The sequence below is a fragment of the Chroicocephalus ridibundus genome, chromosome Z, assembly GCF_963924245.1.
Source record: "Chroicocephalus ridibundus chromosome Z, bChrRid1.1, whole genome shotgun sequence".
Lineage (NCBI taxonomy): Eukaryota > Metazoa > Chordata > Aves > Charadriiformes > Laridae > Chroicocephalus > Chroicocephalus ridibundus.
In genome coordinates, this window is record NC_086316.1 from 66,457,648 (window position 1) to 66,483,840 (window position 26,193).

At 39.4% G+C, this 26,193-nt stretch overlaps 1 protein-coding gene across 12 annotated transcripts in view; it reads right to left on the reverse strand.

Moving 5' to 3' along the window:
• The window catches only part of GPBP1 (GC-rich promoter binding protein 1), a 36,543-nt gene extending 10,983 nt beyond the window's left edge, over positions 1-25,560 (reverse strand). For 3 of the 12 annotated variants that reach the window (XR_010069043.1, XM_063319869.1, XM_063319871.1), the window contains exons 1-7: positions 23,535-24,888; positions 22,711-22,778; positions 8,088-8,207; positions 2,700-2,856; positions 1,987-2,210; positions 1,259-1,325; positions 965-1,096 (exon numbers count right to left, since the gene is read on the reverse strand). Coding sequence is in view for 11 of the 12 variants with exons in the window: in XM_063319869.1 (XP_063175939.1) it covers positions 965-1,096; positions 1,259-1,325; positions 1,987-2,210; positions 2,700-2,856; positions 8,088-8,150 (643 nt within the window). In the remaining variant the exon portion in view is untranslated. The other 9 variants (XM_063319863.1, XM_063319865.1, XM_063319867.1 and 6 more) reach the window with 9 other exon arrangements.
• Positions 25,561-26,193: the final 633 nt, after the last annotated feature.

The window sequence follows — 26,193 nt, forward strand, 5'->3', positions numbered from 1 at the left end:
AGGATGGAGGTGTGTTTTGGTATTATAATGACATTATAATGAGCAAAGTTCACACAAAGGACAGCATTTCATCAAAATTTGACAAAGTGTTGGCTCTGAGTACCGAGCAGGCAGCTAACTGGCAGCTCATCTGTTTCATGGTATCATCCCATTCCCATATCTGCTATACATCATGAGGTAAAGCCGTGGAATAATTGCATCCAGCCCCGCACCTCATGTAGCTTCACGAGCATCCTTATCAGGGAACCACAGATGTTGTATTCTTCATGCCAGCTGCAGCTGTTTTCTACCTCAGAAGCCTCTTGACTTTATACTTTTCCTTAATGTGTGAACAATGCTGTACTTTTGTATTTTTAGCCAATTTAGTAATTACTCCACAGGGGTTGGCCTAGTGTTACATAAGAGTGCAAAACGTACTGGGGAAGTATGAGAAGAAAAATCAGCAAAGTAAAAGTACCATTTAAAATGAGCAACAAGCTTCAGATCTCAGTATTAGCAACAGTTTAAGTAGTAGCTTTTCTGTTTAATTAAAATTCCTTCTTCAGAAAGGGAAAAGTTCTTATTTTGACTAAGTTTATTACTTTAACACTTGTGCAGTCTAAGCTGCCACCTTCTTAAGGGTGAACAATTGACTACATAAAGCCCACAGAATTGTAACGTGGTAGCCAAATTTAATCATGGAGAGATGAGAAAACAATCCCAGACTCACAGATTCAAGTCCAGTTCAAGGCTCACCCTCAGGACTGCATTTGTTACAATTAATTCATAAACACAACCAACAGCTTAAGACATTTGCTTCCAGGAAGAAACCTGAAACCCCTGCAAGCTAACCTGTTCTTCCCAGCCCTCCTAGATTTCTCTCCAAACTCTTCCAACTGCTCTAATCAGTCAGGAGCATTCTTTTACGAAGCCTTCAGCTAGCAATCACAGCACTAGTTTAGGTGACCCACATTTATTGCCTTACCTCTTGAAAATAAAGGTGAAGATAGATCCTTGATATCTTTACAAAAAAGACTATACTTTTTCTGGGAAAGAATCCTAGTTGTGGCTGCATCTACAGACCAACAGATGGATATTCCAATAGTAGCGTTGCCTCCTTAACAAGAAGATACTTATATTGTAATAACATTGAAGTTTCCTCAATTTCAATCTATAGCTTTACAATTTAAATCTATACCTTTATAATTCTAAAAAAAAGATTCCTATGTTTCAAATAAAACAACTTCATTTTACATTTAAAAACATCAAAAATACTCACCCCACACACCTGCAGCTAAAGATTTATTCTGGTTTACTTCCCTCTCATATTCAGGGTTCAAAGATGGCTGAAATAAAGTTTTATCATTATTAAAAAAATATGTCTTGAATTCTGGCATCAATGAAATAAAGAAACATAATAATATTGGCAGTACGACCTCTGCTGTCAAAGACTTTTAAATGGAGACAGACTAGACACTTCCCCCTGTGACCCAAATGGGTCAATGCTCACTTGTTTCTCTTCTCCAATAAAACATCTCAGGCAGCAGTCAATACCATTACATGAACTGTCCAGAGAAAGCAAAAAAACAGTGATGTATGGTTCTTCGAAGAGGAAGCTCACTCTTCCTCTTACATCCTACAATTCTAGCTTGAAGCATGGGATCTCAAAGGGCCACTGGCAGAAAGATCACTTTGTTAGTACTTCAGGTTACCAGGTAAGGTAACTTTGTAGAATTTAATACATACACATATCATAGTAGACTGGAACCCAATTGTGGTTTCACTTAAACACTTAAGTGACAATAATAAACATATAATGACAAAAACCGGATATAAAAGGAGAAAAAAGTTAGTGGAGAAATGACTAACACCCTCTTACCTATGGTAAGGGTGATCCCTCACATGATGATCTGAAACTGGTGAAATCTCATGAAGTAGCTTGTAATGGACAAAATGGCACTTGCAGAAACAATGAAACCTTGTTTATTATAATTACAATTAACTTACAAAATCCTCAGCCTCAAACTGTTTGGGTACTTCTTTGTCTTCCTTTTTCCCAGCTTCATTATCAGGTACATTGCTTTCATGCAGTCCTTGGCCTTTTCCACTGTGGAAAGTGCTGGTACGGACACGGGAACCTCCACCATGGTATCCCCCACGATGGTTTATATTTTCTGTACCATTTCTGCCTTGTGAACGCCAACCATTCTTCTCTTTTCTCCCAAAATGCCCTTCAGTTTTTAAATTTTAGAGACACGTAATTACAAACAAATTTAAAAGAATATTCTACTTTTGCAAAATTGTTAGAGAAGTTACGTCAGCAGCTCTACACTCTGCAATGTGGTAGCATAGTAAACCTAAGTTTTCATTCATATAAGCATCAGGGAAGAATCTTACAAAACAGTGCCAGGGAAAGAGGTCAGTAGTCCAACATTAAGACAGGTCAACCTCCTTTTCTTGCTGCTCATTTATATGTTGTTGGCTAGAATATTAACTTGACACTCTTATTCTTCTTGAGAGAAATACACCTGGAATTAACACTACTTTAACCAACCCATCACATCCTCTTCCAGATGATCAGTCTTTCCATTACGTCTATTTTACTACAGAATAAGAATTTAGCATAGGAGACCTACTATCATCAGACTTTTTTCCCAGCTAGAGTGAACAAAGCAATGATGTAACCATATTCAGAATGTTCCATGAAAGCTAAATTATACCTCCATTAGGCCGTCCAATGTTAGGATCAAACCCATCTGAAGAATTATGTCTTCTGCGATTTGATTCATAACGATTCTCTGTCCACGAAAAATTTTCAGAATGTTTCTCAAAATTCAGTGATGACTGTAAAGGAGCACAGCAGTAGGCCTCAGATATCTGATTAACAACAAAACTGAATTATCAGAACTGTAACATGCACATTACTCATGGTATATACAAGTCATATTTAAATGGACTTTGAATGAAAGACAATGCAGTAGTCCTCAAGTATGCCTACGTTCAGAGCTGTGTCGCCATCTCCCATGCTAGCAAAGTGGAATCTGGATCTTCTGCTCCATCACAGTGCAACAGCAGTGAGGACCGTGCTTGTGACACAAGGTAAAAAACCCAAGTGTCTAATTTGTTTTGGCAGCAGAATAGAGCATAAGTGACAGGTGTTGCACCAGAGGAAAAATTACAAAAAAAAAAGGTGAGAAAGGACAGAAGAACACAATTTGGAAAGCAGAAAAGTAGTAGTCTGGGATCTTAATTTAGGTGGTCAGAGACTACACACATGCATTCCATAGAAAGCAAGGAGTTGCTTCCACCAGAGGCAGATGTACCCAAAAAAGGCCCTATTTATTAGTCTCATCATTATAACTTAGTAAGGCAAATGCAACCAGTTATGAAATACAAATAAAACCTAGAGTCAAAAGTGTACAAATTCAAAGTATATTTCAAACTATCAGCTCATAAGCAAGCATTGTAGAAATTTTAAAAACAGGAATCTTTAATATATCAGTAGGAAGTACTTTATAAACTAAGACCTTATATTGAGAAGAACACTCAAAAATACATCCTGAGTGGAACTCATACCTAAAGGGATTAAACCAAAAAAGACTGTGTCTTACAGTCAATTGCCTACCCTATTACTTCTATCTGGCTTTACTATTTTAACACTGGAACATTTTGTTCACTGTTACATCTTAGAAATTCAAGAGTAAATTTTCGTTCTGCACAAGTAGTGCTTAGCCTTACTCTTATTCACAGCACACATTTCCCAGTGAGTAACGACAGAGGGCTGCGTTACCCAGCACCTCCCTGCCAGCCTTTGATGATGATGAAGCAGTGCCCCCTTCCCTCCCAGCAGACTCGCTGTGCGCATCGATGCCCATTGCTTTGCACGCGTACAAGAGATCCAACACGTCCCAGGGCCCTAAGAGCTACAAATGCATAAATGCATAGCCATATGGAAGTGTACTGTGTCAGCAAACTAGGCTTAACGATTGCAGGGAGTACCAACTTCATTGCACCCAAAGTATCAGCTTCACTGCCTGAAGCTCAGTCCCTCTCCAGACTCAGTAACATTCAGGAAAAAAAAAAGTAGAGCAGTAATTGTGTGTGTTTGAAAATGAAAGCCCCAAGTTTGTTTCAACCGTTATTATCCACTAATGTCTAATCAAGCTATATGATTTAAAATAGTCTACTGATCAAAGCAAGTAGGAAAAAAACAAAAAAAAAAAGGAAATCACCATTGTTGAGAGACATTAATTGTTTAGCTTAAATAAGTTAAGTTTTAAGTAGAATACATTACTTTGGGTTATAACATGGTGTGATTTATGCTGTTTGCCTAGCTTTACTTATTTAGCATGAGTAGCTAGATTTGCTGAAGCCTTAGGCTGCAATACAGTTAATTTCCTTAGTAATTTTCCTAGCAATTTTCCTAATAGCTGGTACAGTGCTGCATTTAGTCTTTTAGTATGAGAAAAATGTTGATAGCACTCTGTTTTGGTTGTTGCCAAAAATTCAAAATTCACGGCTTAAAATCCAAACTCAGGTAAGCAACAGATGTGTTTAAAATACAAAGCGTGTGATTCCAAACCATACAGAAGTCAAATGAAAAGTGACTGCCTTCTGGGATTGAGACCCAGGAAGTGAATTACTTCCTTGAGAAATTTGGAGAGAGGAAAAAAAAAGGAGAAACCCACAAGAAACCATCAGAAGATCTAGTAGTTCAAAAACTATCATAATGAATCTCAACATTTAAGTAAAATATAAATCCTTATAAACAAATTTTTAATAAGCTGCCAAAAATTTCGGAAAGCTCCAGATATGTTGATCATAGATGAAATTTTAGAAGATGGGTTCAGGTGTTCCTTTTACATGCAACAACCTTCCAATATTGCCTTTACAGTTTGACTTTCATTTTCTATGAACTCTGAAGAACAATCACATTTTCACAAAGTATGCAGTATGTAGTGTTTGGGTTGTACATGATTAAATGAATCTAGTCTCTAAATTGCATGGAAAGATCATGCAGTTTGCATTTTACCCACATGATGGAGGTATCAGCCTATCAAGCCTCTTATGGCAGAGATGACAGTAAACTTCGCAATCAACAGGACATCTATTGGCAATTTCTGGAAGTTGAGAAATTATCTGACTAGGTTCAGCAAGCCAAGAAAGAAAGTAACACAGATTTTTGAAGTATAAGACGACATCTTATTGCTTAACACCGTCTCTTCATGTGCTGTTTATGTGTCTTTTAGTCCAATGGTGATTTCTGGACTGAGGTCTTCTAACACCTTATTGTATTCTTCCTCTGTCTCCAGGCAGGAAGGCTGTTGACTGCTGTTATCTTGTCGATTTGCAGTCTCTGCTGATGGTTGGAACATCCTTATCTTCTGGTTTACGCTTCTTGTGCACCAGTGCTTGCTGGCAGAACATAGGAAACCAAACTTATGGAAAAATGCTACCAAAACATCACAGAATTGTAGGGGTTGGAAGGGACCTTCGGAGATCATCTAGTCCAACCTCCAAAGTCATCGAAGTGTCATCAATTTTTTTGTCATACTAGAAGACTAAACACAGCACTGTATCAGGTGACAGGAAAATTAGTAAGAAAATTAACTCTATTGCAGCCTAAGTCTTCAGCAAGTCTAGCTATTCACGCTAAGTAAAGCTACGCAAACAGCATAAATCACACTGTATTATAACCCTAAACAATTTATTCAAATTAAAACTTACTTATTTAAGTTAAACAACTAATATCTCTCAACACATACCTGAAGATGGTTTCACTATTCACGACACTTGCCCATTTCCATCTGCCCAACTGCAATACTGCAGTGATGCAAATATAGTAATTCCAGACCTGAACAAAAGCTACCAAAAAATGGATACCCAGCTATTTAAGTGAACTCTGCTATATAAATGATAGGGAGATGATATAAAATCTTATCCTCAAGAGGAAATCATCAGCAACAGGTTTGACTGATTTCAGTCAAGCTGTAATCTGTATCAGTCACATTAAGAAAGATCGTTTACAATTCCAGCTTCCTGGCATCAGGTTTTTCTCCTTTACCTACATAAGGGAAAGCCTCAGCTACCCACGATTGAGGAAGGAAACCAAGCTCCTAAAGATGCAATTCCTAAAAGTGCCTCTTCAGGGAAATAAAGATTGACCAGGTGGAGTTAAGTTTCTCCTTTTCAAGTCTAAATGCTGTTGATACCATAGCCTCAACCCAGCTCCACTCTGCATGAAACAGGAAACACCCTGCCTTCCTCATCCCAACCTTCCTCTTCATCTCCATCTCTCTTACCTGCTCTTCTTTTCAGCTGCTTTGTTGATATATGGGAAGCAGAAATAAAAATCTGTTCTAGGAAATAGAGGGGAGAGGGGGCCACAATATTTGAGACCTGTCTTGTATATCACAGAATGCTGATCATTAACGGAGGAGATAACACAAAGAAATAAACTGCATTTCAAACAATGAAGCACAAAGGCTATCATGCAGAAAGCATACACCTACTGAGTTTTTGGAAGAGATGAAAAAAAGTCTATCTAAACTCCTTAAGACAAAGAATCATGGAAGAAGACAGGATCCTCTTCCATGGGGGGTTGGACTAGATGATCTCCAGAAGTCCCTTCCAACCCCTATCCTTCTGTGATTCTGTGATCCACAATATATGCTTGCAGTGAAGTCTCCCACAACTCAGGAATGAGGTGACTACTACAATCGATACCTCAGATATCTTTGAGTGGTACTACAGTAGTTCTGGAACTTATTTTTATCCTGCTATATTGACACTCTGAGCATGCAGGTAAAGTTCTTCCAGCAGATTCTTGAAATATGTGCTGAAGATTGTTTTATAATTTGTGACACCATACTAAACTAAGCTCTCATTACTTTTTCAATTGAAAAATGTATTGAATTAGAAAAAGCAGATCAAAAGAGTTGAATATATCAGAAATCAGGCAGAATGAAAACTAATAGATTGCAGGAACGATCCTGGAACAGATAGGCCTGATGTTCCCAGAACAGCAACTGAGAACTGCTAATAGACTTGCTAGGTTGGTGGAGAAGAGAGATAATAAACAGAGCAATATGAATATGGACATTTAACGACCTGACTAAAAAATGCATGCATGTGTGTGTAGACATATACAAACAAAGCAATGGGAACACAACTAATACTGATGGTTAACTGTGCATTTAACAATAGCGCAAGCCTATTTCCGTTAAGTTTATAAAGGCTAAACATGGAGATGAAAGACAGCAAGAAACTTACATAAATACATTAAAGTAAGGCAATGCCATTCTCATAGCTGCAGATATGGATATTGCATTCAAAAGATTATAATGAAGAACACAGGTCTACAAATAGGGAAATAGATGACAGGAGTTTGAATATCCAGTGCTGCCTCTGCTTCTGCATTTGCACAAATTAAAAAAGACTAGGAGGACAGGCCAGAAAAAAAGAAACATTTATGAGATACACACACACATGACTTCCTAGAATATTCACAAATCTTAACGATTCAGAGATTGCTATTTCCTGTTTCCAAGCTAACTGTCCTATTGCATAAAGCAACAGTAGTCTAGATGAAACAACCAGGGTGAAGATGCACAGCTATTTGAAAGCACCACACTCCACCAGCAGCAACAAGCATCCCACCAGCAACTGAAGAGCCATTTCAGAAGGTCTATTTCAAAAGCATTTTTTTTACATCACTTGGAGAACAATAAAACTTCTGTAAAATTTATAGGACACTGAGCAAAAATCAGAAGCAAGAATATGAAGTATATGCCTCTGGCTTGGTACTTCTAGCACAAAATATAGTAACTCATTTTAAACTCCTCATGAACCCAGCAACAGCCCTGATAATGTGGGCAGGCACATGCTTCCTTCCATGAACTCAGCTGCTCAAGCAAAAAACTCTACTGGAGGTATGAGTTTGACAACCACAGTACAACTACTTAGATCACGACAATAAGACTTGCTAGATATGATCTTTTATCACCCTATTCATAAATGGATTTGCATTTTTACTATGACTGATATTATGATATTTAGACTTCTCTAATAATGAGAGTGCCTGTTCAAAAGAACAAGAAAGAACATACCTTTGTTGATGATGGTGGAGTAGGAAAATTAAGCCAGGCTGGAGCAAAGTCATGCTGCGCCATTTAGGTCCAGTCTCTCCGAATCAATGAAACAAGGCTTCAGCACCTCATGGCAAGTCCCTGTAGTTGGAAATACAAGAAATTAGTACTTTTCAGATGCTTATGTTACAAGAGATTATACTTGTGGTGTTTTGGTCATTATTTCCCTTCTGTTTTCCAGTATTCTCTCACACAGATCTGGTTTAGAATCTAACTACCCTCATCTCATTTATAGCATCACATTTGTGATATTGCAGGTATCATGAAAATACAACTGTAACATTCCTTCCTTTATTTCCTCTTATACGTGGGATGAAGCATCTTGTGTAAAGTCTAATCCAGAAAGATGTTGCAAAATTAGCTTTTTTAGATACTTTCTGGTACTATTTAGAATGGGGTTTGGGAGCTATTTCATTAGCTTCCTAGAAGCTGACTTTTTTAATTAGCAACTAACAGTTAGTCTCAGAGGCCATACTAAAGTTCCTCATGAAAGAATTAGATGCCCAGGGACACCACAAACCCCATATTATCTCTAGATTCAAGGGAAACAGAGTCTACGTGTCCAGAAACAGTGTCAAAATCCAGATTAAGATTAAAACCCAAGAATACTTTTTCTACCTGTGGGGAGAGCGTGGGGTAGAAAAACATCACTCAATAAGAAAGAGAATGAAAGATAATGTGAACTGTATTACCTGAAGCTGAACTAGAGCACAGAAATGAAAGAAGTGCATGAAACACTACCTGTACCAGGGTATCTGCATCATGCTGTGCAGCTAGACATTGTCATAATCATCGTCAATGATTAAAAAAATATTTTAAGTATGATATACGCACCATTAGAAATTCAGCTAGTGAAAACATAATAAACACCCACATGCATTTCATATGGAGACCCAAATAAACATGTATTCCACACCTCTGCACACAGAGTGCATGCAGATCTGTTAGTCAGCGAGCAAACACGTAGTTCACCTTAATCTAAAACTGCTGTAATGTCAGTAAGTATTAGTAAGAGCTGTGGAATCTGAACCTGATAACTGATAATTATTGTTGTATTCTGGCCTGAACCAGGCTATTTCAGATTTACAGTGACATACAAGAATTTTCCAGCTTCTAAAAGGATTTGTAAGAAACTGCATTTAGTTGAGCTGCAAATTCTTTTTGATGTCATGAGCTCATATTTAGGGTTTTAGGTATCTCCAAAATCAGAGTTAAACTGTAAGGTATCTACTATCATTGAACAGAAATAAGTTTAAAGGTACATCTCACCCAAATAACTTATTATAAATTACTCTGTTGAAGTCATCCACACTCTCCTAAATTAATCTCAACAAAAATTGCAGTGACATTTTCTAATGAATCCAGTTGTGTCAGACCAGTAAAAAACAAGTGAAGGAAGTTCTAGAGTCACAGAATCATCACAAAAATGGCTTCTCTTTCTAACAGGAACCAAGTTCACTTTTACTGATTAATCACGTTCAGCAATGGTATAGAAACAGAAAAGGATATATGTTTACAGATGAACCAATATAAGAGATGCTAAATTAAGAAACAGCAAACTAAATGTGAGCAGACTGCAGCAAGAAAATTCTTTTTTCTCCTTCCTTCAGATACAGTTTTCATCTCCAACAGGAGAATCATGAAATCTTTAGAAAGGATCAGGACAGGTATCAACACTGGAATATCAGCACAACAACAAAGTCTTCAGACCAAGGCACTTACAGTCTCAAAAACTGGGTGACAGGTTTATACAAAATAAGAACATAACAAAGGATCCAAGAAGTATTGCAAAGTCATTGGTGAATCACCTATTAGGTACAAGACAACAAAGGCACTAACAATGTGATTTCTTCATAAATTCAACTTACTGTTTTTAGAAAACTAGTTAAGCTTCCTAATACTACTATTTATCCAACTGCCATGAAAAGAGTTTATTTTTAACTCACTAATGTATCTTTTGCACATAAATCAAGGGCTCTGGCGAGATTTGGTGATCACAAAGCACCAAGGACTGGAAAGGTGTTTTTAACAGAGCTTTGTCCACAGCTCACTGATACTGGGTATGTATTTCTTCCCACAAAAATTATTCTAGAAACAGATTCAAGTCTTCCTTATGTTCTCAGTTCTTCAACTAAAAGCTCTAAGAAGGTTTTTGATAGTGCTGCTCTGTCAGATGAGTCAAAGTGGTAAAGACAGAGGCCTAGGCCAAAACTACACAATACTTAACAGTGCAAAGTCAGCAGGAGACTATCTGCAAATTTCAGTAAGTCCATAAAAGAAAAACTCTTTTAGGCCTAATTCTTCCACTAGTTTTGATAAAAGAACAGCAGTAACAAAAGCACAGATGTATTTTTAGAACACTACCTGACCAATTTCACACGTTTACAGTTAAAGACTACCAAGATGAGCAGCTATTGAGGACACTAACCCCCACACCATCAAAGTCAAGAAAACACTTTCCCTTATCTGATTGTACATATTAATGGTCTGACAATTAGTCATGGGAAAATCTAGTATTTTCATTATTAAACCTTAGTAACTTCTAATAGCACAAACACCATAGCCATAGTTAAAACAAACAGCAGATCAGGAAAGGACAAATATTAACACCTTTTTATAAAACTTTTAGAGTACATAGACTACCCAGCTTCAAGTTGCCAATGCCATGTTTTACAAGGCTCCATAAATACTCTTACAGATACTAACTTTCCAATATTGCCAACAAGTTTGTCCTAGAATGTATTTTAATATAAAAACATTTTCATTACAAGCATGAGCTCTGTTTTGATGATCTGGCAAATATTCAACTGCTTTAGCTTACTCATTATTCTCAGGAAGGTATTTTTGGCAAATTGAAAACAGATCACAAGAAGTGAGAAGAGGATGTCAGGAAGACCACTCTGCTGCCACAGGCAGGATTTACTATACTTAAACCATCCTTGATCAGCTTGGTTGCCAAATACCAGTTTGTTCCTTGCTTCCTTTCCAGCTTGAGTTAGACCAACAACTGAGACTACCACATTATTCTGCAACATGTCCCATCACTAGAAAGGCTCCTTCTACCAGCTCTGACCTAAGTCTTTTTTCCTGCTATTTACGTCCATTACCTAAGCTAGCCCCAGCAGTCTGAGACATTTCTGCATTTTGTGTCCCCCAAAGCACTTATAACCTCCATTCACATTCGTACTATCTACAAATTTAATAAGCCTACGTTCTAATGTCATGATTGACATTATTAATAAAAATACTGAGGAGACTTCTTTAGAAATTTACTTGATACATCCTTACAGCTTGACACCAAACAAGAGCCACTGTTACAAAGACTGGGGAGCCACTGAGGCAAATAGGTAACACTGATCAGCAGTTTACTTTAGAATAGCACTTCTGCCTTTGAGAAACATAGGACTATTTTTAAAATAAATACATACATACATAATAAAAAAAACCAAAATGTAAAGTATTTGAATAAAATGAAAGTCAGCAGTATGCACCCATATGACCATTTACAATAAACTGCTTTAATTCTAGTGACAGACACGAAGAACCCATTTGTCTGCCAGCAAGCCTTCTCTTATGTACACACCACACAACAGATCAACTGCTGTTCATTAACACTGAAAAAACAGCTGTTGTACTCCCAGCATTAATACAGCTATCAGAAATAAGCTTATTGAGGTAAACACCACAGATCCGAACATGATTCTACTGCTTCCAGAAACTCTCTTGGTAACAAAAGAGTAGGCCCAAAATTTAGCACTGAATGTTTAAGCTACCATTCCCTAGCAGTGCAAACTCAAAATATATCTCCCATTCTTTAACTGAAGTGTCATAAAAGCTAACTTGGATCAGGTTGTTTATTACTGAAGCAGAGCTGCATGATTCTAGAAAGGTAAGAAAAAGATTCTGAAATACTGCTACCCTCACACTAGTAACACTCAAATGCATTTAAATTTCTTTAACCAGCCTAGTCAAAATATCCAGTCTCTTCTCAACAATAGCCTCTGGTGTCTGATTCGAGTACTGCACAGTGACTTTAGAAAAGGAAGCCTTCCACAGACCATAAATTTAGATAAAATTTACATTTTCCTGTGTTGTGGATAGTAGAATAGTTTACACCAAAGAAAAGCACCCTGTTCTTAAATTTCAATTCTTGCGGGGGATCTGAAAGAAGTTTGTAAAGTTGGGGTTTTTTGTTTCAGGTAACACGTGAAAATTGTTCCAATAGTCAATTCTATGAAAATTTAATTATATAGTTTTGTGAAACATGATCTTCAATAATAAGGCAGTGAATGCCAAGTAACAAAGAACAGCTGGTTCCAAATGATGTACAGCAAATAGATTTGTCATAAATATAACTCAGTTATCCACTTTGAGCCACATTAGCAGCTGAAATAAGGACAGTGAACCCAGTATGCTTAACCAACATCCAAAAACCGTTGGGCTAGTGTTTTGTTTGGGGTTTTTTTTTATGGTTGAGTTGGTAAGGTCCTTTTGTGACAGAAACTATTTTTGAACAGTTTTAAAGTGGCTGGAAACATTACTTTTTATACAAACTGTTTGTGCCATTTGAAGAATGTTTGGGAAAATCTAATATATTGCCTCTGGTTTAGAAAAAAGAAGTAATATGCTGAGAAAAGGGAAGCAGAAAGCCACTGAAGTCAAGACTTATGTGAAAAGGCTAAGAAAAAACACCTAGAGTCAACTCCAGAAACTCTGCAAAAAAACAACAAAAAAAATAGAACTAAAAGACTATCATTAGTTTAGCTTACGCTTACCAAATTAAATGAAGAAATCAAATATTAAACAGTATAGTCAATTTTCCCTGCACTACGACATTTTTCTTTTTTAAATCATCACAGAAAAAAACAAGTAAAATCACATTTAGAATAACAGCACAAAAATTTAAAATTTTATTTGGTGCAATAACGAACTATTTCAGTGATCAGGGACAAGAAAAGTATAAGAAAACTACTTGGCTTGCTTCATCTCACAAAATGAGGACCTAAGATGTATTTAAGCAGTGGTTATAAATATCTGAAGGGGTAAATTCCACCAAGAAAAATCTTGGTGGAAGATCTTAATCCAAAATATGGTTAAGAATCACAAGATATCAACCACAGTAGATTTAGGCTGGACACAGTCCTGAACATCAGAAGAACAAGATTCTGAAACAACTTTACAATTTAGGACAAATATTTGAAGCTGTCAATTCCTATTATATTCCTAACTCAGAAACTAGTAATTGTAACTGGAGAGTTTCATGCGAGAATTAGTTACATGCATAATGCATGTACACAAAGATGACACTGTAATAACCAACCCACTTTTTCCCATCTTAGGTGGTAACCATATGAGAATACTGTTTCCACATCCTAAACAAGTTTTTTCCCCTCTCTCCCCTGCTACTTGAAATCAATATAGGGTTTAATAAACAAAGCTTTTTAAGCATGAAGAGCACCCACTACAACCAAAGTATAAATCAATTTTTTTTTTCCTGCGATAACACAGACAGGATTTAATACAGTACAAAAACAGAAAACACCTTGTATTCATGAACTTTCGGATTAATATACTTCCAGATTACCGCAGGAAAGTTTCTTCAAGCTTCATCTTATAATACAATTTTCACATTATCTGCAACCTTAAATTCACTATTATTGGGACAAAATATGGAACAGGCGAAATAATTAACATTTAAGTTTTGTTTGCAAAGCTTGTTTGTAAGCTAAAAACCTCCATGCAGTTAGCACATAAAACAGGGGCATGAAATACATAGATCAAGTTGAACAAACTATCCAAAACAGTGTTATGGAATATATCCTTGGTTAAGCAAACATGATTTCTCATATTTTAATGAAATTTATGTAATTTCTCGCAGTAAAAATGGTTTTTTTTAAATTTCTTTTCCCTCCTCCCATGTTCACCAGGAGGTAGAGGGGAAAGAAGGAGGAAAAAAAATGTAAAAAAAAAAGGAGGGATGCTTGCTCATTCTCATACTATTTGTCCAAAATTAGGGACTCCTGCCATCACAACTATGTCAGTTACAGATTTTACCCTCCCTCACTCCTGAATGATTTCCCCAAATAGATTTCTCCAGACTGGCAGCACGTGGCAGTAGTTTCTAACCACTCGTGAAGCCCAAGAGCATCACAGGGTAGGCACAGTGCCAAATCCTAGCAAGCGTCTGTTAGTCCATCTTGTACCTCTGCGTAGCACATCAAAAATGTGAATACAGTGCAGGCACATATCAGACTCATTACAGACAGGGGAACTGCAGAGTCACTACAGACAGATTTGTGTGCATTTATTAACTCACTTAGCTGCAGTGCTAAACCAGGAAGCAGCTGTGCAGCCAAAAGTTATGGAGCAAAAGGGCAAGGGAAGAAGATAGACCGATAGACCTAGACTTTTTTTTTTTTTCATGTCAGGCATCTATAAAATGTTGGAAACAATTAGACCTAACAAAGCTTTAAAATAGTAACAACTAAAAAAAACAGTCTCTAGCTCAAACATTGCAACATTTATGATCTAACCTACCATCCTTCATATAACGTCTCCTATGCTGCTCCTGCTAACACAGTGGAGCAACAGTAATTTCCTTTAGAAATGTCTTCAACTTGGCCTTAAACATACCATCAAAAAAAGCAAAAATTACTGAGGTCTGGAATAAACTGCTTACACAAAAAATAATTTAAGTGATCGCTCCTGTTACCTTATAAAGATGATCCTTTATCCAGAATTTCTTCCAGCTTCACTACCATTCACCAAATCTTTCCAGCATTCAAAACCCTCTCTCTCTGTCTACTCACACAACACTAAAAACAGCCATACACCACCTCTGTAAGTGTGTAATACGAAAAGTGACTCCCATGAGAATTCACCTCAGGGGATCTCTGCACTGGCTGTGTAAGTGGACATGAGAGCCCACAGACGGAGGTGAAGGGGGAGGAGGGCGGGAAATGATCTGGGATATTGCAAGGCCAGACAGCAGAGCAAGCAGATGTAATCAAAGCATTCTGAATTTTAGTTCCATGTTCTGTTTTCTATAAACAGGTCAAATAAGAAAAAATGAGCCTGACTATTAAAGTACAGAATCCTGAAAGGACTATGGCGTATAAGATAATATGCATTCACATTTAACTGCTGTGATTTTTTTGAGACTATTTTCATTATTTGGTTTAAGTAGCTCTAACTAGAGGAAATGCATTTAGTATGGCATTTTTAATATATTTAACTAGAAACACAATAACAATTTTGCAACTCATAGGAATCAAGTGTAAAAACATGTAATCCTACCTTTTATTTTCCCAGGTTAACGCCCATTGCAAATGATAGGAGGAATGTCTCAGCACTACTCTTCAATTTATCACAGACAGGGTTATGAACTTTAAGCATCACTTTGTAATGAGGCATTGCTACCTTGTAACATCCTCCTGAGGGCATAGTGTCCACTCTTCTCCCAACAGCCTGTTGGCCCATCAACAGCATTAATAAAGATAAAGCCTCCCTCATCATTTTCACCTTCACTGAATTTTACATGAGAAAAATTAGTTTGATGGCTTACTAATTTTAAATCTAGAAAGTATCTTCCAAAAAAATAAACTGTAACATCCAGAGAGTGTTCTGAAAGACTGTGGACCAACCTGTACTTCCTCAGAAGACAAAAAAATGAGTATCAGCCTTTCCCGGCAGGAAAGATTCTCCAGTCCCTTAGTCATCTTTGTGGTTCTTTGCTGAACTCACTCCATGAAGTCTGTGTCACAGTTTGGGCCGGATTGGGCAATGACAGATGCTCTCCCTCACCTCTCACTCCAGGAGAGGAAGGAGAGAGATAAAGAGATTAGTTCCCTATCTGTCTTGTACCAGGGAGCCTATAACGGGACACACCACTCCACACGTGGCCTCACCAGGGCTGAGCAGAGGAGACGGATGAACTCCCCATCAAACTGCTGGCAACGCTCTTCCTAAGGTAGCCCAGCGAAATGTTGGCCTTATTTGTTTTGAAGATGCATTGCTGGCTCATGGTTGGCTTGTTGTCCAACAGGACCCCCAGGTCCCACTCTGAAGAGCTGCTTACCAGATAGTCAGCCCCCAGCACGTACTGGCATATGCAGCTACTACTCCCCAGAGGCAGGATTTAGCATTTTCCCTTTGCTGAACTTCATGAGAATCCTCTGTCCAGTTCACTGTCCTGTCCAGATTCCTCTGAATGGCAGCACAAACACACAGTGTATCAGCCACTCCTCCCCATTTTGTATCATCTGCAAACTTGCTGAGGGTAAACTCTGTCCCATTGTCTAGGACTTTGACGAAGAGGTTAAATAGTACAGGCTCCAGTACTGAACCCTGGGGAACAATAATAACAGCTTTCTCCAAATGGCCTTTGTGCCACTGATCTGACGAGCTGGGCCTGGCCATTCAGCCAGTTTTTGATACACCTTATCCTTCACTTCTCTACTCATACTTCGTCAGCTTCTCTATGAGCATGCCATGGAAGACAATGTCAAAAGCTTTACTGAACTCATGATAAACACCATCCATTGCTCTCCATTGATCTACCAAGCTACTGCGGGGCTATTAGCTTGGCTAAACATGACTTCCCCTTCATAAAGCTGTTCTGACTGCTCCCACTCACCTTTCTGTCCTCCATGTGTTTGGAAACGATTTCCAGGATTAGTTGCTGTACCACCTTCCCAGGTACTGAAGTGAGTCTGACTGGCCTGTAGTTTCGTGGATCTTCCTTCTTACCCTTCTTGATGACAGGATTGACATTTGCACTCTTCTGGTACTCAAGAGCCTCTGTCAATGACCATGAGACCTCTCAAAGATAATTAGGAATGGCCTTGCAATGACATCATCTGGCTCCCTCTGCACTCATGGGAGCATCCTGTCAAGCCCCATGGATTTACGTATATCTCATTTAAGTGTTCCCTAACCTGATGCTTTCCCCACTGAGGGTGGAGAAAAAAGCACAGCAGATGACAACGACATGAGACCAAAGACTGTCCGCACCCAATTTTAAGGGCATGTTGTTCAACTTGTCTAACCAGTATTTAGCTGGCAGAGTAAAGACTCACTGGTATTGAAAAGATCCGACTTCAGGGAGGTCTCTTCAAGTGTATAAAATAAAAATATTTCTCTAGCCCAGAGAAATATTAAATATTTAAGACAGGTTTCATTACTGTTGGCAAGATATATTCGGTAACACTATTTGTCAGAACTACCAGAATAAATAAAAACTGCTTTGCTTTTTCATAGTGTCTTAGCATGAAGAAACAGATAAAAATGGTGACATCACTATGGTAAGGAAAAGGCTGATCAGTATAATAGTAAATAGCCACAACATCTACCATCTAAAAAATGTAATTTACTAGAAGTGTATGCTTTTGGCCATCTTATGGATTTACCATATTAATAAATACATGCAATTTAAATGTAGATGATTAAAATTTTAGAGCAAAAAACAATTTTAAAATAATGCTAAAAATTAGGAAAAAAAATATTGACAGTTGAACCCATCTCACCAGAGTCTAGAGACAAGGAAAAACAGTTCTGCATTTTCAGCTTCTATACTTCTCATGCTCTGTGGATAGCCATATTATTTAACAGTAAGCAGTTTCTGCGACACTGGGTACTTCAAAGATTGTCACGAGACAATTAAATTAAAAGGCAATATAAACTCCAATAACTAGGAATACTTGAAGCTTGTAAATGGAGTAGCAAAATTATATTAACACAGAAAAAAAAAATAAGGAAGCTTCAAGCCATGAATTCCCAAAGTTAGAAGGGAGATACAAATTCAAATTTCCTGACAGTCCCTCCTGAAGACCAGTTTAGAAATTCAGTATATTGATTTGCATAAAGAAACACATGAACAGTATAAATGTTAAAAGCACATGGTTATACGCACATTCATAGCTTTTAGGAAAGTCTAAAATTAACATGTATGCATACTTAAAGCGGCTCATACCTGTGATCTTTTACCTAATGCCTCACAGATTATTATTACCGTAAGTACAGCACACCACAAGCTACAGGTGGGAACCTTAACTCCACCCCACAACTACACACTTGTTTGACAACCCACTCCCACCTTGTCACCATCATTTTTAGTGTAATATTTATAAATGGGGTAAAAGAAGATTCTAAGCCCTCAGAATTAAAACATGCTCTAGTGTTGTTATGACAGTAGAAAAAAAGAAAAGGTAATATGTTATTCAGTGTCTCAAGTTTGTTGCTACTCCTGCTGCTTTGCTTCCATGCTAATGAGCAAGTATATCAAGTTCTTATTAAGTCAGGAAGACAAATGAAGCGTATATATGAATTTCAGAGGGGTCCAATAAGCAAGTCTGTATGTCATCCTAGAAAAGAGTGACTAACAAGAAGGGAAAGAAGGCACAGCATTTTCTAGGAGGGAATTAAAACTAAATGTTTACCATTAGAGATATGCCAAACACCAACTGTACTGCATTTCATGACAACACAAAGAAAAGCTATTTGCCAAGATTAATTAATTATATTTTTTTCCTGAAGCAGCAACACTAAAACAGAACAACTCTGGAATAACCAAGCTACGGAATAAACTGACCCTTCAGTTTCCCCATCTTGGGCCAGCTTCAAATGTTTATTTCACCTATTTAGCATCAGCCATAGAAAAACTACAAAGTTTTGCTCTGAATTAGGCCAAGAAACTATATGCCATCAGACTACACTGTCTCTCTTCTTCATAAACAGAAAAGTTCTGGATTTTTCTTAAACTAAGCAGGCTTTTAAAATAACCCACTCTATCAAGAATTTTTCCTTCTGCCGCAAAGCACATTTTCTTTCAAGCAAAAAATTTCTTGTGATAACAGATCCTTCCCTCTTATCTCTAGTCAAGAGTAACATCAATTTGAAGGAAAGTTGTTAAATGTAAGCTTTAAACAATACTTTTGTTTAAACCCTATACATCTCAATTTTCACTCCTTTTTTAAAGACACAACTTATCAGAGATCTTACTTTGCTAATTTCAAGTTATTTTGCTAGACAAAATTTGCATGTTAGTAAAACAGAAAATAATATTCAAGACTAACACAAGCTTTACAGAGTTTGGGAAAATGAAAGCACTTCTACTGATCACAAATTGCTGCAAATGCATGACAACTACCTGAACTGAAGATTATTTATTTCCTTTCTTTTCTCTCCATGTAAATGCACAGCCACAACAACAGAATAAGCTTACATCTTTACAAGCAACCTCTTAACACTCTGAAGGGAAAGTGTGCATGTCGCCCCCCCCTCGCCCCCCCCTAAATTTTAACATAGAAGACAGTTCACAGACATGTAATCTACAAATAAGGTTGTTTATGGTAATTCTCTCAAGTTCTTTGGTTCTCCACAATTTATTGTCAAAGATTCACACCTCCATAAAAGGCAAGGGAGCTGAACTTTTAAGGTCTTTTCTCCCACTGTTTCAACAGACATTAAAATGTTGTGAACAATTCAGCTGAAGCCTCTTCCTTTTCAACTGTGCTACTGGCAATGCAAGTAAAAACCTCTGTTTTCAGTCTCTCTGTCCCTACCATCCAATACAGAACTGTTCTGATGAGTATTCTATCAGTGGACAATAAGAAGAATAAAAGAAAATGTCTTTTTTTTTTTTTTAATTTACCTTCTTGCCTCATCTTTTAAAAAGAAGTATGAGAACTAAGGCTTCCTGCAGAACACTGAGGAAGGAGCGAGGTCCTCTGTCAAATCTGTACACCTCCAAAAGTCTTATGACATGCTTAGGTATGAGAAGTGCATTGAGTCAAACTGTAACACTCAATTTTTTAACCATTTGAAGCCAACACATTCTCTAGTACAGCCACAGCCCTAATACCTAGTTTTACAGTGACTTAGCAAAAAACAAACAAATAAAAAAAAAAAGAAAGAAAATCCACCTTAATTTCTACTTAGGGTTCAAATTCCTTATGTGAGGAACTATGATAATCAACTAAAGTGCACTTTGTTCTGCATAAGAATCTAGAATTTTGGCCGACTCGCGGGGACACTGGTGTTCTAAAAATCCCAACCACTGTTCTTTATCGTATGGTCCCCTTTCTACATATAGATATGGTTCACATGCAACAGGGTTTACATCACTTTGGTGAATCAAATATTAATATCACAACAATCAAAACATCTTTTACGAAATGTTTTAGAAACAGCCAAAGTTAATGAGAGTGCTTCAAATAACTTAATCACTACTGTAATCAAAGAGTTTTTCCTTCTTGCACTGTACTAGAATGTAAATTAAAAAAAAAGCAAACTATTTCATAATACAGCATAACTTCATATCTGAAGGTAAACTACAACCAGCTTCATTCTGCTTGAAACCCTACACACTCGCAGTCCCATTTAGCAGAAAGCTAGATAAATGCTAATCTCTTGCCCTTTGCAAGGTTCAAAGTCCTAAACCTGAAGTGTTAGTGCACTAACACCACCACTATGTTACAAAATCACCAGGAATTCTTTTACATTTTGGAGTCTTCATAAGGATCTGAAGAAAAGGCAGTTGAAAAAGGCAGCAGTTTTGACATATCCTAAGCATATAAAGCAGAACAATTGTAAGTTATTTCAACCGTTTCCCTGACTATGTTTACCCAAAATATGAGTGTTTTTGGGTAAAGGAAGAGATTGTGGAAGAGTTGATAGCACCACACAGGGCATTATCACCAGTTACTGTGTAATACTACTGCTCAAACACACACTGTAACAAACAAAAAAAAAGAGAACAAAACAAAAACAAACAAAAAAAAGCCTGCCAAATCTCATGCAGGTTTGTTTACAATAGGTCTGCAAATAGTTCTCCTCACAGGACAGAACTTACTCCTAGTACTGAAAAATAAACAAGAGCAACTTCCCCACAAGTTACTGATGAACTATCATTGTCACACTGTTTTATCCACACATTTTAAACAGAAGAATCTCATTAGAATAGAGGTAAAGAAAGAAGCGTAAAATACATTAACTTGTGAAGCCCTAACAAAGCCAAATATCTACACAATTTCCCTATATCAGTTTAGAGATGTAATTCCACTTAAGCTTTGCTGCAAGTTTAAATTCCACTTACTCCTAAAAGCTTCCACCAACAGTGTTTTTACTCAGCAGAGCAGCCTACACCAATCAAAACAATTTTTCAATACAGAAGTAGCCATTTTAGGATTCTACCAGAATAAACGCATCAGTAAAAGAGCCAAGCTGTTGACAGTTATTCCAGTACAAAAGCTATGTTTACATCAAGGCTTAAAGTATAAGCTCTTCGGGGCAAGGATCTTATCTTTGTAGTTGTCTGCAAACGACTTAACAGACTGTCAACACCCTACAAATAAAAACCTAAAGACGAAATTAAAATGGACCAGCATGCTAGGCATTTTCTCCTCAATGGGCCTCACCCAAGTATGAATTTTGCTCAGGGTACAGAGGCACAGCCTGAACCCATATACATAATAAGAACAACTGCACCTGCCAAGTGCAAATTCGGTGAAGAGGAAAAAAACAATTATCCTACAAGCAAACAGAGAGATGTAAAGACAGAGTTATTTGAATGAAGCTAAGAAGCAAATTCTTCAAAACACCCAGCAGGGAAAGAGTCCAAATAAAGACATCACCCAAAATAGTAAGTGGGGGATGCAGCTCCCTGATTTCAGTGAGAGTCTCTTCTCAAGAGATAGGAGTATCTCACAGCGCTAAAAGTTGAAACAAAGAGACATCACTTTTTCTGTAAATTAATAAGCAAGTACTTGTATTACTATTGTTTATGACCATACAATAGACGAAAATCAAATGAAATGGCCACTCACGCCTGAACTCTTTCCATTTACCAAATGCTTTCAAATGAAATACAGATTAATCCAACTAAAGGAGTAAGGAACACCATTATTCTCTGTTGGTTTGGTTCCTTCACATGTGGTTCAGTTCATTCAGTCAACCCCCAGCCAAACTGACACTGGACACAGAACAGCCACAAGCCACAACCACAAGAGATCACAGAAACAGCCTCCTATTCACATTCCACGGTTTCCATGTTTTCAAAACAACAAAACTGAAATTAAGTTTAAGCTAAAATAACGAAACAGCAAGGCCATCCAAAGAATGCAAAATACTGAAGCCAGATCAATTTTTAGGTACTGACAAGACAACATGGAGAACAGAACTGCTTCAGTGAGCCTGAGAGTTTAAAAAACTTACTTAGATGCAAGTCTTTCATTTATGGTAAAAATAACGTTACGAGAGGAAAAAACACTGTAGTAATCTTTAGATACAGTTTCACATGCTTAACTTTACATTTTCTACAAGACTTTTAACACAAGCGATGTTCCCAAACATCTTTGTGTTGCCCTTAGAGAAAACCATTATTTTTTTTCATTAGCTCACTGCTACTAATATTTCAGTATTGCAGAAGCTCTGAAAACTTTTTTAAAAGGTGGTGGTTAAGGCAAATGTGTCACCTTTACCAGACACTCAGTTTACAGTCTACCCAATAATGCTTTAATTATTTAAAGCTTTATGAATAATCAAGGTGGAGTCGGGGGGAGAGAACTTAAGTGAAATTACCACTGACTTTTGAGTTAAGTTGTTCAGTCCATCTTAATTTTCTTTGAGGCAGTAGCAATTCAGCTGAATGCAAACCTATAAAAAAAATGTAAACATGTTAATTTCAACATTTAAACTATATCTATCTTCAGAAACATTTAACCACTGTGGGAGGAAGGGAGCAGCAATACACATAAAAATAACATGTAAAACTAGTTAGTTTACCACTACAGTTTGTTTTGAATCCTTCCAAAGAGGTGGAGGGATTTTTTAATGTTGTACTCGCAGAACAGACAGATTCATTCATTCCCATCACAGAACAGGAAATTACTCTGAACCCAACCTTAAAATATCAACACATTAAAAAGCTAGTTTGCATAGACAGCAAACTGATTTTTGCTAAAAAGTATCTGGCTTCTATAAGTGACAAAGAACAGTGGAAGGAAATAAAAAATTATCACTACCTTCATGTTGCAAAAACACCTAATACAAATGGAAAGACTGAGATGTGCAAGCCATCCAGCCGACTTGTTCAATAAGCTTATTGCTGAAATTACAATATTAACATAAAGGCTAAATTACCTACAGATTCAGTCTAGGTGTACCTATGTTTTATCTCCTCGAAAAATCACATTCCTACCTACACGTTTCTCCTTGTACATGTATTCTTCAAATTCTTAAAGAATTATTCCATTAATAAAAACAGCAAAGAAAAATTAGATTCTGCAAGCTCATTTCAACAGTCTCAAAAAACCCAACAACCTCTAGGCAGTATATGTTACTGGTTTAACCATTCTACTGATAAAATGTTTATGCAAGTGTAAATTGATTTATGACCGCTATAACACTTACCAAATCCAAGCGGACCACACAAGGTGTTAGTACTGCGTGATTTATATTTTTCCAGTTTGTTTTCCTTGAGATAATATCCCGAGTTCTTGTTGATACTACATTCGTAGCTGTTTGACATAGATTTGACCTCACAAAAATCAGCTACCCATCTTTCTTGCTTACAGATTCCACAGGGCTATCTCAAAAATTTGCCGACTCTCTGGCTTAAGAAGTGCTTTATTTCTCTGATGGCTTCTCTTGTCTATTCCATGTACATATCACTATATGAAACATCAGCTCCAGGTGAAATAAATACACTTTTTACACCAACAACTGTGAAGCTGAAAATCCAGATTTCACATCTGAACTGTGGAACATTTCCTAGATTCAGGTAACAGAGGCATTTGTAAACAACAGCTATCTGGATACCTCCATATTGCTTATTGGCCTCAACATTTTTCTACAAAAATATTAAATAAAATATAAAAGAAAAAATGATAAACAAACATCTATTAGATTCTTCATTTACAAAATAGGTCTCATTGCAAAGTGACAGAAGGTTATGTCAGAAAATCTAAAAAATAAGACAAAGGGAAAAATATCTGCCATGAAACTTTTCAGCGATGTCTACACAGTGAGTCAGGCTGCATTTAACCTGGAGCCAGTTAACAAAACTGGTTATGCCTATGACTCAGACAGAACGCTGCCTAGAAGAAAAAAGTATTTAGAAGGAAGAAAGCACTTTATTTTTGCAGATGAAGTATTCAGAACTTGATAAATTTAGCCATGTATCCATGCCATGCTGACAAAAACGTCCAAGGGTGAGGTGCTCGGCACTGCTAGAACGAAAAAGCTCACAACTGCCAACTTCCAACTCGCTTCCCGGATGCCCACTGTTTCAGAAGCCTTTTCAGGACGAAGCACCCAGATAATCCCAGAGCAGTGTCTGGTATTTCTCCCCTTTCACAAGAAGCAGCTGCCACCGGTCGCTTTCCACGTTTTTTCCTCCCTAGCAGCCGAAGCCAAAGGCTGCAAATATCCAGGGCTCTCTGTAATCCCAACCGCCGGCGGTAAAAAGCAGCAGAACAGTCGGTTTCCCCTTTTTGGAGCCTGGACGGGCGTCAGACAGACTCACAGACCCGAACCTGAGGGAGCAAACACACGACACAGGCAATCACAGGCAGCCGGACCCCAGCACACCCCGGGGCGGGCAGCAGGCAGCCCTACTGGAGAATGCAGCCACCAGCGAGACGTCCTCCTGCCGCTCATTCCCCAGAAAACAAAAAGAGAAAAAAAAATGAAAAAAGAAAGGAAAGCAGAGGGCATTTCTTATTTTATTGGGAAAGACGCCGCAGACAGCACCCGGGAGGGAGGCGCTGACCTGGGCCAGGGCGCGGAACCACAGCCGGAGCCCGAAGGAGCGGCGGGAGCCGCCGGGGGGAAGCCCCGCCGGCACGGGGAAAGCCTGACCACCCCGGGGCCTCCCGCCCGCCGCCCAGCGGTCGGGCAGACCCCCAGCCCCCACCGGCCTTTTGTCGCGGGGTCGCGGCGGGCAGCGGCCAGGTCTCCGCCGGCCGGCGCTGGGCGTTCGCCCTGCTTGCCACGCACGGGGGCCCCGCCGCGGGCCCGGGGGCGGCTCCCCCTGCCCTCCCTGAGGGCGGGCCCGGGAGGGAGGGAGGGACGGAAGGGGGCGGCCCGGCGCCCCGTACGGCAGAACCCGCCCTGGCCTCTCCGCGCCTCCCCCGGCCGCCGCCACACACCGCATCGGGGACGGGGGGGGTGTGTGTGCGTCCCGGGCCCGGTGGCGGCGGCCACCCCACCCCGGGCCCGCGTGAGGCGCGGGAGCAGCGGGCGCGAGAGCGCCGCACGCGCACACCCGCCCCCCCCCGCCCCGCGCGCGCGCACACACACACCCCACACACACACGCACACACACACACCCCGCTCGCCTCGCTCCCAAAATGGCGCCGCTCCCCGCCGCAGTGTGCGCCCTGCGCGCGACGAGCCTCGCGAGAGCCGCCGCGCAACAACCCGCCCGCCCCGCCGCCCCCGAGCGGGAGCCCGGGGGCGGGGCTTCCCGCCCGCCGGCCCCGCCCCCCGCCGGCGGGGAGCCCCCTGACGTGACGTCACGGAACAATCCCGAACGTTCCGCGCCCGCGGGGCGGCGGGGGAATCCCCAGCGCGCGCGCCCCGCCCCCCCTCCCCCCGCCGGCGGGAGTCCCCGGCGCCGCCGTAATTAACCGTGCAGCGGCGCAGCCCGCGCGGCGCCACCACGACCGGAACGGAACGGCCACCGTACCGAAACGGCCACCCAAAACGGCGGGGAAGGGGAGGGATGGGGCCGCCGGTGGGTACAACCGGCCCGGGGCGGGGGGGGTCCCGACCGCACGGTGGGGCCCGGGGCCGGTAAAAGAGCCGATAACCGCCATCGAAACAAACGGCAAAAAAAAAATAAAAAAAAGTCCGCGTCTTCATCGAATCGTCAGGATCCGCTTCCGTTGGCGGGCGCAGGCGGGGCTGAGGCGCAGGCCGGCACCCCTCCCGCGGCCGGGGCGGGGGTTTGCGCAGCCTGGGGAGGAGACGTCCGAATTGACGCCATGCCAGCCCAAAATCTTGTTTCCAACCCAAATGGGATCATTTTGCAAGGAATTAGGTGAAAAATTAAATATACGAAATTACG